Here is a 16,052-nt window from a genome sequence, read left to right on the forward strand (position 1 = left end):
AGATAAGAGAGACGTCGAGTGCGAGAGCCCGTCGTCATCTCGCGAATATCAGACGAATGAAGGGGCGCGGGGTGAAAGTCTATCCGATAACGCGTGTCGCAGAAACATCCCATAGGAGCCTTTCGCCAGCCACACACATGCCCTACCGTGGTATACTTCTCGCATCGAGCCGCGACGCCTTCATCTGAAGTTTTGGGTGTATGTCGGACCCCCGATTTCGATTCGACACTGCCCTGATGTTCTATGCTGTCGTATTCGCTGGGGCCCATGTTCAGCTGCCCATGTCTTCGCATCCCTTCGTCATTACTCACATCATCCTGTGTTGCCACCCCGGACCCCGACCCCGATCTCTAACCCCTCCTTGGAGACAGGTTAACATTGACAAGTCTATATCAAGCTTGACTCCCGGCTTCGTTCTCTGACTGCAGCTTTCCTAGGACCACAGTCTTCTAATCAAACAACAACAGCAGACACCACGTCTCCTACTACCACAAATCACAATCGCTTACCAACAGCCACACCTTCTAGACTTTTCCTGAAAAAAACAACAGAAATGTGTTGCCGAAGACGCCGCGCAGCCCGCCAAGCCTGGCTTGAACAACGCGCCCTCGCAGGCGGTCCCCGCGGCTGCGGTGGCCCCCGCCACTTCGGCCCCAGCCCCGGAGGCCCACCCTTCCGTCCGCCCTGGGCATCAGGAGGCGGCTACGGCGACGGCGGCGGTGGTGGCCCCCCCTTTGGCAGATGGCGCGCCATCCCACAAGACAACGTCCCCCAGGACCCCTTTCGAGATCCTCCCGCCGCTCCTCGAAACGACCCAGCTACTAGAGACCCGGAAAAGGGAGGCATTGAGATGAGCGTTAAGGACGTTGAAAAGAGCACTCCCGCTCCCTCCGCCCCCGTCCCTACTCCGGCTCCAGAGGGTGACTCGAAGAGGGTTTCATTCATGTCTGGTCCGTTTTCGCGGTGGAGGGAGTCCGTGAGGAGATCGTCTTCGAATGCGACATTGCCTCCTAGATATACCTCTGGCGTCACCGAGGCGCCGCCGTACTGGAGCGGTGAGCAGGCGGGGAATAGGCGGTCCTTGCCGCCGGATTACGATGTGGCGATTAAGAACTGAGAGAGAGGATGACTTATGGAGGATATATGACGGGAGATATTGTAGCGTGTCATGTGGACAACGTTGATGGGTTTGGTTTGCGTGTAACAGGTAGCAAATGTATACAGAGTTGGAAAAGGTTATATTGTTCTTTACAATATTACAGAGAATTATACGTAGTACGTTGTTTGTCGCAATTGTTCGCACTGGGTATTGTAGAGCGTGAATCCAAAACAAAATGAGAAAAATCCTTCCAACGCCCTGCACCGTCGCTCTGAAAATGAAGTAATTAATTGTATCGTGTCCCACGTATAGTAGAGCAGAAGAACGGTTCGTTCGCCGGGATACTTAGAAGACTCAGACTCAGACTCAATCCCAATCCTCGTACCCGCCAGCTCCGTAGGGATTCCACTCCTGGCCGGGGTAACTCGTCGCGCTCATCTGGGGCACATCCGCCGGCTCCTCTTCCTTTCTGTACTTAACCCCTCCCGACGACAGCTCCTCGTACGGGTCGACCAGAATCTTCTCCTCCTGGGCCTCGCGCCGCATGGTCCTCTGACGTTCGTCTTCCGTATCCTCCAGCTCGGCTCTCGTGCTCTTGCCCCTCGCCAGGGTCGTCGAGGCCGCGGCGGCGCCTGCGCTAGCGCTGCCGTTGGCGTGACTGGCGTTTCGGGGCGCTTCGTCGGCAGAGCTGTCGCTGACCATGCTGTGGCCCGTGTTTGCAGCGACTATGGGCTGTGCTGCTGCCGGCGGCTGAGAAGGATTAGAGGGCAGAAGTGGTGTGGATTCGTAGAGATCATTGTTGTCTTTGGGTTCTTGGTTTGCTTGCTGCACGTTGACGCTGAGACGAGGTGCCGTGGGTGCTGATGCTGGCGCGGGCACTGACGGTTCAGACGATATGATGTTCTCCGCCGGCCGTTGCTTGTCGTCGGAAACACTACGGAAGTTGTTTCCCATGATACTACCAGCATCGATTGCAAGCCCTTGCGTCTGCTGAGCGTGCTCCTGAGGATGGGGAGATGGAGGCTTGTCATGCGGGCTTCGGACCACATTACTGGCATGCGTTTGCCCTTCAGCAGAGTTGGTCTGTTGATTCCTCTGAGCCTCTCTGCTATTACTTTGATGCATATGGGGAGATGCTGCGACTGGAGCTGGCGTATCGACTAGGGAGTATCGTTGCTGTTGAGGCTGTTGACTTGGCGGCATGGTTTGCTGACCAAATTGCGAGTCCGGACCCGCGATACGGCTGTCGTCTTGGTTCACCAACCGTATTCCTCTCGGGTCTTGTTGTGGCTGATGTTGCTGATTGGGAACTGGCACATCACCTTGCGGACCGACATGAGCCGCCTGCGTGCTATGGCTGGCGTGCGAAATGTTGGACTGGTGGGAGGCCATGCTCACGCGCCGGTCACCCTCGGGCCATGCGCCTCCCTGTGGATGGCTGTGAAGCAGCTGCTGTCCTTGCTGTATGGGAGGGCTGGGGTGGCTGTACATTGACATTTCGGACGGATGCCTTTGAGTAACAGGAGGCTGGCCCCATTGTGGCACCTGCGGTGAATGGTACGCAGGATACTGAACCGGTGGTGAGGTGCGTGAGAGGGCGTAGGGAGATGGCGCTACACCTCCTTCACCGTGAACGGCATCATATCCTCGAGGGATAGGGACTTGGTCGTACTGAGGTTCAACGTAAGGTTGGGGGTTGGCGCGTACGCTTCCACCTGGCCCAGGACCGTTCGGAATTGCCCGAGTCATAACAGGTTCGAACGGTACGTCCTGTTGGCTTGAAGATCTTCCGTTGTTTTGCCGCATCGCTTCGGGGCTTCTGCCAGCCATGTTGTGTTGAGGGAGAGGTCCTTGCTCAAAGGAACCCATGGATGGGCGCTGTTCTTGGTACATGTGATGAGGTCCTTGTTGTGGTAGGTGATTTCTCTGTGATAACGGAACAGCTGGCGGCATCCTTTGCTGACCTTGGCTCTTGTGAGACTGCTGCAGCTGCGGTTGCGGCTGCATGTCTTGAACCTGGCTTGGATATGGCATCTGCTGTTGAGGTCGAGGTTCTGGCTGCTTGGATGATCGCTTGAACGCACTGAAAATGGACTTCGTTGTCGATTCTTTCTGGGGGCCTTGGCTAGGCCGAGGTTGTGGCTGTGTTGAGGTCCTGTTCTTGAACCACTTTGATACTGGGTTCTGTTGACCATCTACACTCGAGTCTTGACCGCTAGACTGCATGTCTTGGCTTTGGGGGAAAGGGAGCGAAGAACGCTGATTCGGTGGGGGAAACGCTTGAGAAAATTGAGCTGGAGGTCTGTTTTCAGCATCAAAGCCCTGGTGCTGATGCTGAGGTGGATGTGGGTGCTGTTGTTGTTGGTGTTGGTGTTGGTTTTGATGTTGATGTTGATGTTGAAGAGAATGCTGAAAGAGCTGAGGCTGCTGCTGCTGCTGCTGCTGCTGCTGCTGAGGACGTCCTGGAGAAGCCACTCCAGTCATTTGCGGACCCGTCCCATCGGGCTCCTGCATGTTGGCAGGTCGATCAGGCTGCGACTGCCCCTGAGACGGGTCCTGTCGAGGCGCTCGACTTTCAGATGCCAAAGGTGCCTTCGGAGACGGCATCTGAGTAATGGCCGCCGGTTTGGGCGAGTTCGATTTCGAGGACTGTTGCGAGGTATCAGACTGGCCGACGACTCCATGGGGAGATTGTGCCCTGAAGTTGGAGGAGGGAGACAACAGCGACGCAGATTGCTCCGAGATTCGCCTGGCGTGACCAGACTTCTGGACGCCGAGAGTCTGTTGGTGATTGGTGCCTTGCCCCTGGCCCAGAGGCGGTGTCTGGGGCCCCGGCGAGTTCTCGCGTCCGTAGCTGTGTCTGATCGATGGCTCCAGCGTTGGCTCGGCCGAGAATCCGGGAGGAACCCAGTGGGTTTCGGTCTGGTCGTCTGACAGCTCAGGGCGCGAGAGTTGCTCCTCGGCCTGCAGAAATGAAAGAGAAGGCTGTCTCTGCTCAGTGAGACGGCGGCGTCCCGGCGATGGTTGTTCTCTCTGTGATGGGGGCGCCGGAGCATTAAACGATTGTGAGGGATGTGACTCCATATTCAACATCTGACTGGACTTTCTCCGTGAGACATGTTCATCATTCGCTTCATGACCAGGCGCGATAGGGGCTTCACGACGTTCGCTCTGCAAGTCTGACACCGGGCGTGTTCGCGCTTCTTCCAATGCGGGGCTTCTCTGTTGATCTGTCACAGCAGCGAATTGCTGCGACGGTTGAGGAGAGGGCAAGACAGACCCGTTGGATTTTCTCTGATGAAGTTCAGGTCCCTGAGGCTGGGACTGAGGCTGAGGTTGAAATCGTGCGCCAGCTCCCGGGTGCATGGAAAAGCCTTGGAAGCGAGGCGACTCCTCCTGTTGCTGCTGGCCGAACCCCTGAGGCGGGCTCCGTATAGGCGGCTGGCCTTCATCCTCGCGCCTTGGTCCAAGGTTTGACGGCGGTAGCTGTTGACCAGTATGCTGCTGCACTCTGAACTGCGCAGGAACACTTGCGTTCTGGTCCTGTCCTTGAGGTAATCCATGCTGGGTCTCGGTCGGCTTGTTGGCGGCGCGTTTACCAAAAAGCCCAGAGAAAAACCCGCCTGCTGAACTTCTTCTACCTCGTTCGTCGTCTTCGACATTGCCCAACGGCTTATTCACCAGGGTTTCCTGTGCAAAAAGTTGGTTTGTGCCAGTGGTGTTACTCCTCTCTCTCCCCTGCGCGGCTAAGGGGCTAGGTTTGCCAGGTTGACTTCCCTGCGTGCTTGGCGGGCGACCAAACATGGTCGAAGTCGTAGTGGAATGTGATGTACTAGGTTTCTGTGGTACCTGTAAATCCTGCTGACTTGAACTACGAGGGAACACCTTGCTCGTAAAGCCGGAGAACCGCTTCTTAGGAGGGCCCATTGCTCCGCCTGCAACTTCATATCCAACAGTGGACGTTGACGAACGAGACAGGTTGGGCATTGGGAAATTGGCGGATTGATCGGCACCCGGACCGAAGAATGACCGTTTTCTCTCCGCGGGCCCTCCCGGTGGTGGTTGCTGGACCTGGGACGGGCCGCCCGGGTTCGGGCTCGCCTTTGGTGACGGCGAAATCCCTTCACCGCCATCACGGCCCTGGGGCCCTCCCACATCCGAAGGTTTAGAACCTCGTAAGTTGAGGAAGAAGCTTGAACGTCTTCTCTGGCGGTCTTGCAGCTCTCCTGTGGCAACGCTAGCCTCGGACACGGCATCACCTCGCACGTCTGGACCAGCCATGTAGCTTGGTGCTCCGCTCTCGGCCTTGGACGCTGGGCGTTCCCGCGAGGTGTGACGCGAGATACGACCTCCGATTTCTTTGAAGAAGCCAGAGCTTCGCTTGCGCCCACGCTCTTCATCTATTGAGGGATCGAAGCCGCTGACTTCGGAGTCGCCAGTTTGTGTCCTGTACAACGAGGTAGAATCGCGATTGTAGAAATGCTGACCAAGGTCTTCCGAGCCTCGTGGCCCTGTGGGAGAGCTGGGGTTTTGATATCCTGCTTGCGGGGTGAATAGGCCTGGATAACGCTGCGCTGATGAAGGAGGCACTTCAGAGAACTTTTGTCTAGGGGGTAACTGCGTCTCGGGTCGTTGCGCCGCCGTTGAAGGCACACCAGTCTCTTTATCGATCCCGAAGGAGGTTTGCTGGTGAGGCGACAGCGATCCTCCCGACTGCCGGTTTCTGCTGGTTGCCAGTGGCTCAGACAAATGCGACTCCTCAAGCTTCCATGGGCCTTGTGGAGGGAGGTGATGGATCGGGTTGCCTCCAAAAGTTGGGGACACAATCCCTTGATGAGGAGGCATGCCTGGACCATAGGGCGGACCGCTCGTTCGACCCTCATTCTGTTGCATCGCTGCTCTTGTGTCAATGGGTCCTGGTACACGGCCGGCGCCCTTCATTGCTACTCCCGGCCCAAGAGGTCTCTTTTCATCATCAATCCTGAGGTCCTGCCCTGTCATCCCACTACTCTCGGTCGCCAGCGTAGCCGCCTGCGTTGACGTTGCCGAAAGAACATTATGTGACATGTTGCTGTCTTTACGGAAGCGTGGTGGCCCAGTGTCGACGCGCATGGGTTGCGCAGACTGTGCAGACCAGCTGGATTCCCCTTGCTGGAAGCGGGATGAAGAGCCGCCCTCGTTGCCATAGTGGTCTGTTGTCGTGTTGACCGGAGAGGAAACGAAGTTGTTATCATCGTCTTCGTCCAAGGGAAAGCGTTTCTTCGCCCGCTTGGTCAGGTTGATACCGAATGTAGAACTTCGCCTGATGGGCGGTAGGCCAACAAAGGATGACTGGCGCTGGGGAGAAGTCTGCTGTGATGGAAGATGATTTATGGTCTGTTGCTGTTGCTGTTGCGGCTGCTGTTGCGGCTGCTTCTGGACCGGCTGCTGCTGAACCGGCTGCAACTGCTGAGTTGGCCGCACAATAAAAAGACCCGTTGAACTAGAACCATGAGTCAAATCTTGGTCGTCCTCATCAACTTCTCTGCTTGACTCGGTAGGCTCGAATGACCGCGGCGCCTGTGGCGGTGACTGAGGAGATACCACGTGGATTTGGCCAGCAGGAGGCGACTGCGGCGACACAACGACCCAGTCGTCATACGGTTCATCGGCTGTGTTTGCACGTGGTCTTACAGCGGCGACAGTTTGTGTGGCTTGAGAAGAGAGGGGAGGAGCTTGGCCTTGACCTGCATTAGACGCAGGAGGGCTTGGATCCGTGGACTGTCCCATCTCGAATCCCTCTTCTTCCACTAAGGGCGTGCCCGTGAAGGGGTCCCATGATGGCTGAGTCTTGCTGATGGGTCTAGGAACCTGGAGGTCACCTCCCACGGAATAGTCGTCACCGGGCGTGTCCTTGGCTTGGAACCGGGGCGTCGTCGATATGGAGTGCGTGTCCGAGACGGGGGATACCGGCTCCGAATCACTGTCTCCGGGAGGTCCGGCAGACTGCTGGGGCGGCGTATGGGGCCGCGGTGGGGCCCAAGCCGAAGCTTGATCATCACTGCCCTGAGTCAAGGTATCAAATGGGGATGTACGTGAGGTCTGGGGTAGTTGAGGCGGTGGAGTCGGAGATGCCGGATGTTCCGGGATGGTCTGTGGAGTTGGGCCTGACACGGATCCCGAGTGCGACCGTGAGTGGGCATGACCGTAGCTGTCGGCACGAGGTGACGAACGCGATCCGAGGCTTATGCCCCATGAAGTACGTCGCTCGGCTCTAGTCTTGGGTTGAGCCGGCGGGGGAGATGAGTCGCTCTGTCGGAGAAGACACAATTAGAGATGATTCACCATATAAGATGCCATGTTGGACTTTAGAGTGTCCGAGATCACCACAGGGGTTACATGATGGTGCAGTAATAGAAAAAAGTTTCGTAGCATTCCTTAATCATACAGTCCCGTCATTCTGGCCAGAAAGGGAGACACATAACTCATAAGTGATTACCAAGGGGAGAAGTGAGGAAGAAAAGTAAAGAGAGAAAAAGACCGGTGGGGAAACGGGGTTGCTCGGGACAGATCAGACTGTCGATCCCTCCCAACAACCAAACTAGAAAGAATGCATGCCCTGTGTGATGTGATGATCCCAGTTGAGAGGAATGTTTAAAGAAATACCTTGTCCCCAGTGCCACGGAGTTTGTTCTTTCCCTTGCTCAATAGACCTTTACCCGCCTTGCCAGCCGCAAGCAATAGTCCCTTGCCCTTCGCCCCAACTTGACCGCTCGAATGCTTAAAATCACTTGAAGGCGAATGAGACGAACCAGTGGGCGCACTTCCCGCAGGGGGCCGACCCGAAGCTCCCGCCGCGAGGTTTGGGTTGCTTGCGTTGAGGTACTGCTGATAGTAAGGCTGTTGAGAAGCCGGCTGAGAAGTTGTTGGCGATGACTGCGATTGACCAGGACCAGGTGCGCCAACTCCAAATGATGCAGTTGCGTTGGCGTGCTCAGGATGCTGAGCTTTCAAGTTTTCCAGCCAGTTGTTCAGACCCGAATCCATCGACGCGAATTGGGAGCGCGTCTCATTGTACTTTTGAATCCTGTCTTTCGCATTGGAAAGGTCCATGATCTCTTTGAATGTTGTAATCTTGACAGGCTGCGTCGACTGGCGTTGAGGAGCCGCTGGAGATGCAGGTGCCTGGCCAGCCTCGGACGACTCTGGCTCTGGCTCGGGCTCAGGCTCGGGCTGAACCTGAGCCAGGGCAGGGTGATCGCCGGGCGGTGGGCTGGGTGAGACGGGGTTTGATGAGACCCGAGCCATTGACTTTTCTTCCGCGAGCGACAGTCGGCGGGTGGGTGCAGCCGACGTAGTGTTTTTATCAGCCGTGACTGACACGGGTGACGGCGGTTCGATCACTTCGGAGTCCATGCGATCTCTCGGCGCCGAACTAACCTGCGACACTTGATGAGACATCGCGCCCGCGTCTTGCGGCACGCTAATATGCCCATCGTCCAACCCAGTAGCGAGCGGCGTACGTCCCGAGTCGCTGGCCACCTCTGATTGTGTAGCCTGCAGCTCATCGTCGCCTTGTTTAGGGGGCACGCTGTCTTCGCCCGCGTCACTAGGTTGGGGGTGAGGCTCGGCGAGAGGATCCTTCTGAGCATCAGAGGCCTTTGGCGTAACCTGCTCTCCTCCTGCTTCCCAAGAGAACCGTCGACCAAGTGCAGGAGGTTTGTCCATGGCATCTTTGCGAGGGCTCAAAGGAGGAACGTCAGAGATGTCTTTGTTGGGGGTTAGCGCCCTCTTTTGCTCTGGCTGCTGTGAAGGCAAGCTGGGCACATCGGGCTTGTCGTCGCCTGCAGTCCAATAGTCGTCGTAGACGCTGTCGAGATAGGCGCTCTCACGAGTACCGCTGTTGTCGACGGCCGGACTCAGCGACTGATGGTTATTGAAGTTGTTCAGTTCGTGACTTGTAGGGCGGACGGGACTGAGGCTGCGCATAATCTCTTCTCTCAACTTATCGCTCTCCTTGACAGGGGATGGGTCGGCAATGGTGCTCATGGTGGACTCGCGCTGCAGCCTCTCTGGCGCCGCAAAATCCAATGACGAGCTGCCTGATTCGCGAGGGTTCAGAGGAGCCGAAGTCTCCGGGTCGTCATCCTGGTCAACACGACCCTCCATCTGAGCGGCCCGCTCCGAAGCTTCGGGGATGGAAACAGGAATGGATACTGTATCCTTCGTCGTAGCTACCCCGCTGGCGCCAAACTTGTCGTCTTCGTTGTCGGTGATGGGGGAAACTTCGCCAGGATCCACGCCGAGAATGGGCTTCCGATCGGCAGTAGCAGCGGGTGTCGCAACGGCGGAAGTAGACTGAGAATCGGCAATGGAGCGTGTTTCGGTGACCCAACCTCCAGGAATAGACGGTCGAGTAGTTTGCGAAGGCAGACGAGATCTGCTGGATTCCTCCAAGGCTGGTGGCGTTTGGGATGGTGAACGCGACCTTTCCCTGCTGACTGGTTGAGATGCAGGCAACGATGAGTTGGTTGGCTGCGGAGTCGTGCTGATGGTGGGAAGTGGAGACGTCACATCACCAGGCGTCGCAGCAGTGGGAGATTTATCCACAGCTGGCGCCTTCTCTGCCGTAGAAGCGGGTTCGGAAGGCTGCGTCTGGATCTGGGATGGCAAACTCGGCATCGGAGGCGCCTCGTGAGCATACTTGTCTGGGTTCGAGAAGAAGTCGTCTCCGAAAAGGGACATGCGTGCCAGGTCGGGCAGTCGAGGGCTCGTGGAGTAGCGGCGGTTTTGGTCAGACTCTTCTGCAGTCGGGCGCTGCAACTGCGGCTCTGGTACACCCAAGTTGCTCTCCGGCATGCCTCCTGGAGGACTCAGTCGGCCTCGGTCTACTCCTTGGGCCTGAGGTTGTGCTAGAAGCCCATCGAAGCCATACTCGCTTTTTCTCTCCGCCACCGGTGCCAGAATAGGTTGTCGTGTGGCATTATCGACAACACCCAGCCCGTCGCCTTTGTCCAAACTGCGGCGCATTGGCTGCTGCTCACCAGCGTCGACTACCGGAACTGTCGGGTTGGCAGCCGACACCGACGATTCGCTCCTAGGGCCAGTAGCACTGTCTATGCTTGGCCTTCCCGCCTCCGTCAATCCACTCTCTTTTTCTTTATTGTCGTCCATCTGGCGATAGATATCCGAGGGTCGGATAAAGTGCGCTGCTGTGGTGTTGGACGGTGTGCCCGGCGATTTGACATTGGAAGGAGACGCTGATCGTTGGTCTATCCACGGACGCTGCGTGGAGCTCGACCGAGAACCGGAAGCCTGGCGATCACGGTCCTGCTGCCCCATGCTGCTCTTACGAGGAGGGAAGCGGGTGGCTTGGGTCTGGGCCGGTGCCGGTGAAGTTCGTCTGCTTCCCACAGGAGGAGATGGAGTGCCCCTGGGATATTCTGGGCGACCAGCGAACGGTGCTGGAACGGGCGCTGGAACTGGTGCTGGGCTCATCCGTGAAGGCAGTCCAGCGCTGGCAGGTGGAGGTGGTGACACGAGCGGTTCCTGAGGAGCCCTTTCGGGAGCAGCACCTACTGAGGCTGGCTCTGCCACAGGTGCAGGCGGCTTCACGTCGTTCACCACAGGTTGCTGCACGACGGGAGGCGTAGGCTTTGCTGAGTTCTGAATTTGCAGAGGCGGAAGCCCGGCAGTGGGACGATGGCTGGACGTCGGTCTGGCTTCGTTCACCGTCGGCTGCGCCGGTCGCATTGAAGGCACAGGCTCGGCCGGCTGGGGAGCTGACGGAGCTGGCGGCTGGTGCGACGGGAGAGCTGTATTAGTTGACTGGCCGGCTTGACGGTAGCCCGTGGGCTTCAGCGGCGGCACGGGAACGGGATCATCGGCTTCGTCTTCAAAATTGTTTCCCCAGTCATCGCCGTCGTAGTTTTGGGTCTTGGCCTCGACCCATTTCTTGGTCTTGGTTCTCTTTACATTGGTCTTATAGGAGGCACTCGTCGGGGTATCGGGGCTTCTACAGGTAGGATTGTGTGGTCAGTACCATTCTACAGAGGAACAAGGCCGAGTTGTGGTATATTTTTGCGGAAACAATCTAGGAGAAGCAAAGCTGAAGGCTGGAAGAATTCGAATCACTCACAAAGGCGAGTTGGTATGAGGGGCTCTGAAGCCGTAATTATACGACGAGCCGTCCATAGCGTCGTTCGTTTATGTGATGGTTTCGGAACCGTCTACTGCTTCATTGCTCGGTTTCTCTGGCTACGATTGAGGACGTTCCAAGCTTCGCCGGTGACTCGGAACTGGGTATCGCGAAGCGCGCGGGTTGCGGGTTGCGGTTGGTTCCCGATGGGATCAGGCGGGTGGCCAGAGACGTTGCGACGCTGGCTCCGGCCCAGTGCGAACTTTCGGATGGGATGAGGAGCACGAAGATGAGCTCCCAAGTTGAAACGACAACGAGAATTGGAAGGAAGACAGACGCGTCCTAAGAGGCCAAGGAATCGTCACGTTCTGTCGGGGCACAGAGACAGGAACTGGGCTGATAATGATGAAGGTCGGCAGTCTGACAAGGCCCGAATCTCGCTGGAGATGGGTGATGGGCGACGGGGAACCCAAAGAAAGACGGGATGATAATTTGGGGGCTTGGGAAGTTGGGAAGTCGGGGGGGACGTGGCTTGGGGCGGGCTACGCAAGGACATGAGGTACATGTGCTGTAGTGGCGGGGAAGGCTTGGGCTGATGTATCTTTTGTCGTACCTTTTGATGATGAGGTAGCAGCGCGACCCAGCCCCAGCCCACGCGATACTTCGTACTGCCACCACTGCCTAGGTATGGTGCCTCGCCCTCTTCTTGCTTATGGACTCACTAGACTGTGGTGCTTTTTGTTTCTGCCTTCTCGGTGCGGGAACATCTCATCAGCAGAGCTGCACAGTTCATGCCGGGCTATCCCAGCGCTGTCGCATTGGGATGTCAATCATCAGCAACGCAAAGGCGGGAAACTACTTTGACCACCAATGCCACCCTTGAAGGACAGACCCGTTGGACGTGCTGAAAAAGAGGGGAACGAACTGGGGGTGTTTTCCAATGGAAGCTCGAGGATGCCACCGACTGGATCACGAAGAACAGGGATATTTCGTAAACGGCCGCCTAGTCAGGCTGGTGTGGCTTGAGCCTTGGAAGTTGTTGTTTCTCAAAGTGCTGTCCGCTTGAGTGCGTGGGTGACGGTCTCCTGCGTCTTGAATGGACTCGTACGCCTTGTGAGAGAGTAGGTTGTGTATGCAAGAGACTCGTACACCACAAGGCAAAGTTTCGTCATTGCAGCCTTGATTGAGTCTAAGGTGAGTGATGCGAGTGTAACAATTACAGTTGCGCTCGGTTTGAAGCTGATTGACTTGAAAACTTGAATAGGTACCATGCTCCGTACCATGCATCAGAAATGCTGTGGAACACAGTCAGCCGGGCCCCATTGGCGTCTCCCAACGGCGCAGTGCAGCAAGTTACCTGGTAATTAAGGTGCGCCTTCTTCCTGTAAGTGACAACCCATAGCTTGCGGTTTAAACGTGGAATAACCTCACTTGAGGTACAAGTCAAAGGCACATCGAGATAGAAATACCCCATGTTTGCACTCTTCACGTCATGCATTCAGATGAGCACTTCCCGAGTGACATTCACAAGACATGTTTCTTCTTTGCTGCGTTCGCATCTATCTCCATCATGTACCTCGAGGCACCCGAAGTAAGGTTCGAAGTACAGGTTGGCTGATGTCGGCTGGAGTCTCCAGCGCGGGCAGACCCGAGGATTCCTCCAAGCAGGTACACGTACCTCGAAGTACCTTACTCGCCTCGCAGCACACCTGTGTGAAAGTAAGAGGTGATATGCAGGTAATGAGGCGTGCCACTTTTGAGTGTGGCGGTGCATGCACAACTCTACACAGTACATCGGGCCACGAGCCACACTCCCAAGCCCCAAAGCTCCCAGCGCTGGCGGTTGCACAATGGCCACAGTCCATGCCCGGGGATGGAATGCGCTCCTGAAGGGATGGGCGGAGGACAGGTTGAAGTTACTCTCCGTGGGAAATGTACCTAGGTATCGGACACCCTGGCCCCGTCGCTCCCGCAGAACCAGTCCAGTGACTGCAGCGCTTCGCCAATGAATCTCGACTTGGACCTGGACGCCCCGGACCTGGAACTCGGCCACGACGCTCGTTTGCCTCAACTAACAACTCTCCAGCTCGACTTTTTTTTTTCAGATTGATTCCTCGATACTTCTTCGCCCTATCGCCAACTTCAGAACTCGGCGCTGTAATCGATTCATCTTCCCAACTATACCCAACGCTCGCGCGCATTGTACAACAATACTTTAGCCTTTCTTTGCCAGCCGCAGTCACTGCCACGCTCCCAAAAGTGCCCGTCCGTCAATTTGACACAGCTCATTTCCCATCCCTGACTATCCACCTCTATCGCCAAACCCAGCTCGACGACAACTCTTCCGCACTCAAAGAACCCCTCAACGATCTCGAACGCGCCGGCCGCCACGCCCAATAAACTCGTAGTCCAGATTCCGAAGTCGGTCCCGTCTCAGACGCTATTCCACAATGGCGGTCGCATCGATACAGGACCGAACCGCCGAGTTCAAATCGGTCCTCGCTCAGGCGCAACGTCGACAGGCTTCCAGCAAGGTCGGCGCTCAACGACGATCACTCCTCACCGACTCCCAGAAAGCCGCAAGCGATGGCGACTCGCGACCCCGGCGCTCCGATTTTGCGCGCCAGGCGGCGCAAATCGGGAGAGGAATTTCGGGCACAATGGCAAAGTTGGAGAAGCTGGCAACATGTATGCCTTTGGGTCCCAAGGGATGTTCTGCAATAATCACGGCATGGCGCTGACAAGAACTCTTTCCACAGTGGCGCGGCGCAGAACCCTGTTTGACGACCGACCAGTCGAGATCAACGAGCTCACATACATCATCAAGCAAGATTTGAGCGCCCTGAACCAGCAGATTGGAGGCCTTCAGGTCCTAACAAAGCAGCAACATCCAAAGGCTGACCAAGAGGGAGAACACAACAAGAATGTCGTCTTTATGCTGCAAGGCAAGCTGACGGACGTGTCGGCCAACTTCAAGGATGTCCTGGAGGAGAGAACCAAGAACATCCAGGCCTCAAGGTCCAGGACTGATAACGTGCGCTCCAGTCCTGATTTCCGTAGAGATGGACCTATGCTGATATGGATTCATGTCTCTACAGTTCATTTCGAGCGTTTCCCAGCACACGCAACCACCTCTCCAACAATCAGCATCGCCGCTGTACGGAACACCCCAACGGGGGACGCCGTCCCCAGGCGCAGATCTGCTGTCGCTGAATCCGCCAGGAGATCAGCAGCTTCTCATGATGGAAGAGGCGCAACCGCAAAACACATATATCCAGGAGAGAGGTGCTGCTATTGAAAGCATCGAATCCACTATCGCGGAGCTTGGATCTGTAAGTTTTGGTGGTTTGGCACAATACTAGGACAGCATGGGCTGACGGGAGGATACACAGATCTTTGGTCAGCTGGCGACGATGGTTTCGGAGCAGAGCGAGATGATCCAGCGCATCGATGCAAACACGGAAGACGTTGTCGACAACGTGCAAGGAGCACAGAGAGGTGAGTTCCCGCAGGCTCCGTGCTACAGTCACACAGGCGTCCGCATGGGTATCTAATTGTTTTGTCCGCAGAACTTCTCAAGTATTGGGGTCGTGTTTCCAGCAACAGATGGCTCATTGCTGTATGTCGTGCCCCTCCTCATCGTCGCTGATGGACATTCCGATGCGACGAATCCTGTTCACGTTTACTGACAGAAATGGATAGAAAATGTTTGGTGTACTCATGATTTTCTTCCTGTACGTTCCACATCAGCTTCGCCTCAAGATTGGGGGTTTTGTCACTAACTCACCTCACAGACTTTGGGTCCTCATTGCCGGTTAGCAGTGTGCGACGATCACGAGGGCAACGAACGGCGGTTCGGAGGATCGGGGCGGAACTCAAAGTGCTCATTCAACAGGAGATGGATGGCGTTGAGTTGTGTAATATCAGTACCCTTTGGTTGTATCATGACATTGACGCTGAGACGGGGATGGACGCGGACGCGGACGCAGCGCAGCTATAGAGCTTTCTTCCTTGCATAAATCTAGATCTATTAATCACAAAAGAGGTTAACTTCGGCGAAGCATTGGCGGCCCCACGAAGTATGTACCTTGGCTCGCCTCAGGCTTTAGAATCGGACGCCAGCACCACTGCACCAGCGTGTGGATGAACGTGGGGGTGGAGGAGCAGAGCAAGCAGAAGGTACAGGATACTTACGAATCGGCAGGGTAGGCAACATGCCGACTAACGTCAGGAACCTCCGGCTTAAAGTACCTCAGACTCTGAGTGAGATGAGGTAATGGGGGGAGAGGGACGGGGCCAGAGTAATGCGGCCAAGCGCCCGGACCTCGGGCTTGGTTCCGGGAACTTTGCCCGCACTTTGAACCGTCCCAGCCCCCCCGCCGGAAACCGGCCGCTATGAGAAAAAGAGAAAAAAAAAAGAGGCTCCCCACGCTATTGTCACTAACACGCTCCAAGCAAACCAAACTGGGCACTTTTCATGACTCGGCCCAACAAAACCCGAGAGCTGCTCCGACGACCCAGAGAATTAATCCATAAATGGTAACACAAGGCCCACCAATGGGAGAAGGGATCCCGTAGGATCTGTGGTAGTCGGTACTGTTGTAACACCAGGTATTACCTACCCCGTACAGTTTACGGGGTTTCTGGCAGTGACTTGACAAACTGGGGAAATCCACACGAAAGAGGGACAGCCCGGGCAGTTCTTGCCCTTCCCCGCCGGCGAGCTTTACTTCACTTTCAGGGAGCTGAGGACCAAAGGAGGAGCGTCACAGGTGATGGGCAAATCGAGATCCGTCTGTACTTCCTCAGGTAGTTGGCCATGTAATTATGTACCTT

The 16,052-nt window shown here is 56.2% G+C and overlaps 3 protein-coding genes across 3 annotated transcripts; 2 read left to right on the forward strand and 1 right to left on the reverse strand.

Moving 5' to 3' along the window:
• Positions 1-553: 553 nt before the first annotated feature.
• Positions 554-1,117, forward strand: CABS01_12938 (uncharacterized protein; the record flags this gene model as incomplete). Its single annotated transcript, XM_060546288.1, has 1 exon — positions 554-1,117. The coding sequence occupies one exon, from the start codon at positions 554-556 to the stop codon at positions 1,115-1,117; it is 564 nt and encodes a 187-aa protein (XP_060395434.1).
• Positions 1,118-1,465: 348 nt separating this feature from the next.
• Positions 1,466-11,272, reverse strand: CABS01_12939 (uncharacterized protein; the record flags this gene model as incomplete). The annotated part of the gene is made up of 3 exons (XM_060546289.1): positions 1,466-7,390; positions 7,745-11,093; positions 11,217-11,272. 3 exons carry the CDS (start codon positions 11,270-11,272, stop codon positions 1,466-1,468), a joined length of 9,330 nt encoding a protein of 3,109 aa, XP_060395435.1.
• A 2,394-nt stretch (positions 11,273-13,666) lies between these two features.
• Positions 13,667-15,035, forward strand: CABS01_12940 (SNARE domain-containing protein; the record flags this gene model as incomplete). Its single annotated transcript, XM_060546290.1, has 7 exons — positions 13,667-13,904; positions 13,976-14,250; positions 14,315-14,548; positions 14,609-14,714; positions 14,786-14,835; positions 14,919-14,950; positions 15,011-15,035. 7 exons carry the CDS (start codon positions 13,667-13,669, stop codon positions 15,033-15,035), a joined length of 960 nt encoding a protein of 319 aa, XP_060395436.1.
• Positions 15,036-16,052: the final 1,017 nt, after the last annotated feature.

This window comes from Colletotrichum abscissum, assembly GCF_030869225.1.
Source record: "Colletotrichum abscissum strain IMI 504890 chromosome Unknown Scaffold_41.1, whole genome shotgun sequence".
NCBI classification, from domain to species: Eukaryota; Fungi; Ascomycota; class Sordariomycetes; order Glomerellales; family Glomerellaceae; genus Colletotrichum; species Colletotrichum abscissum.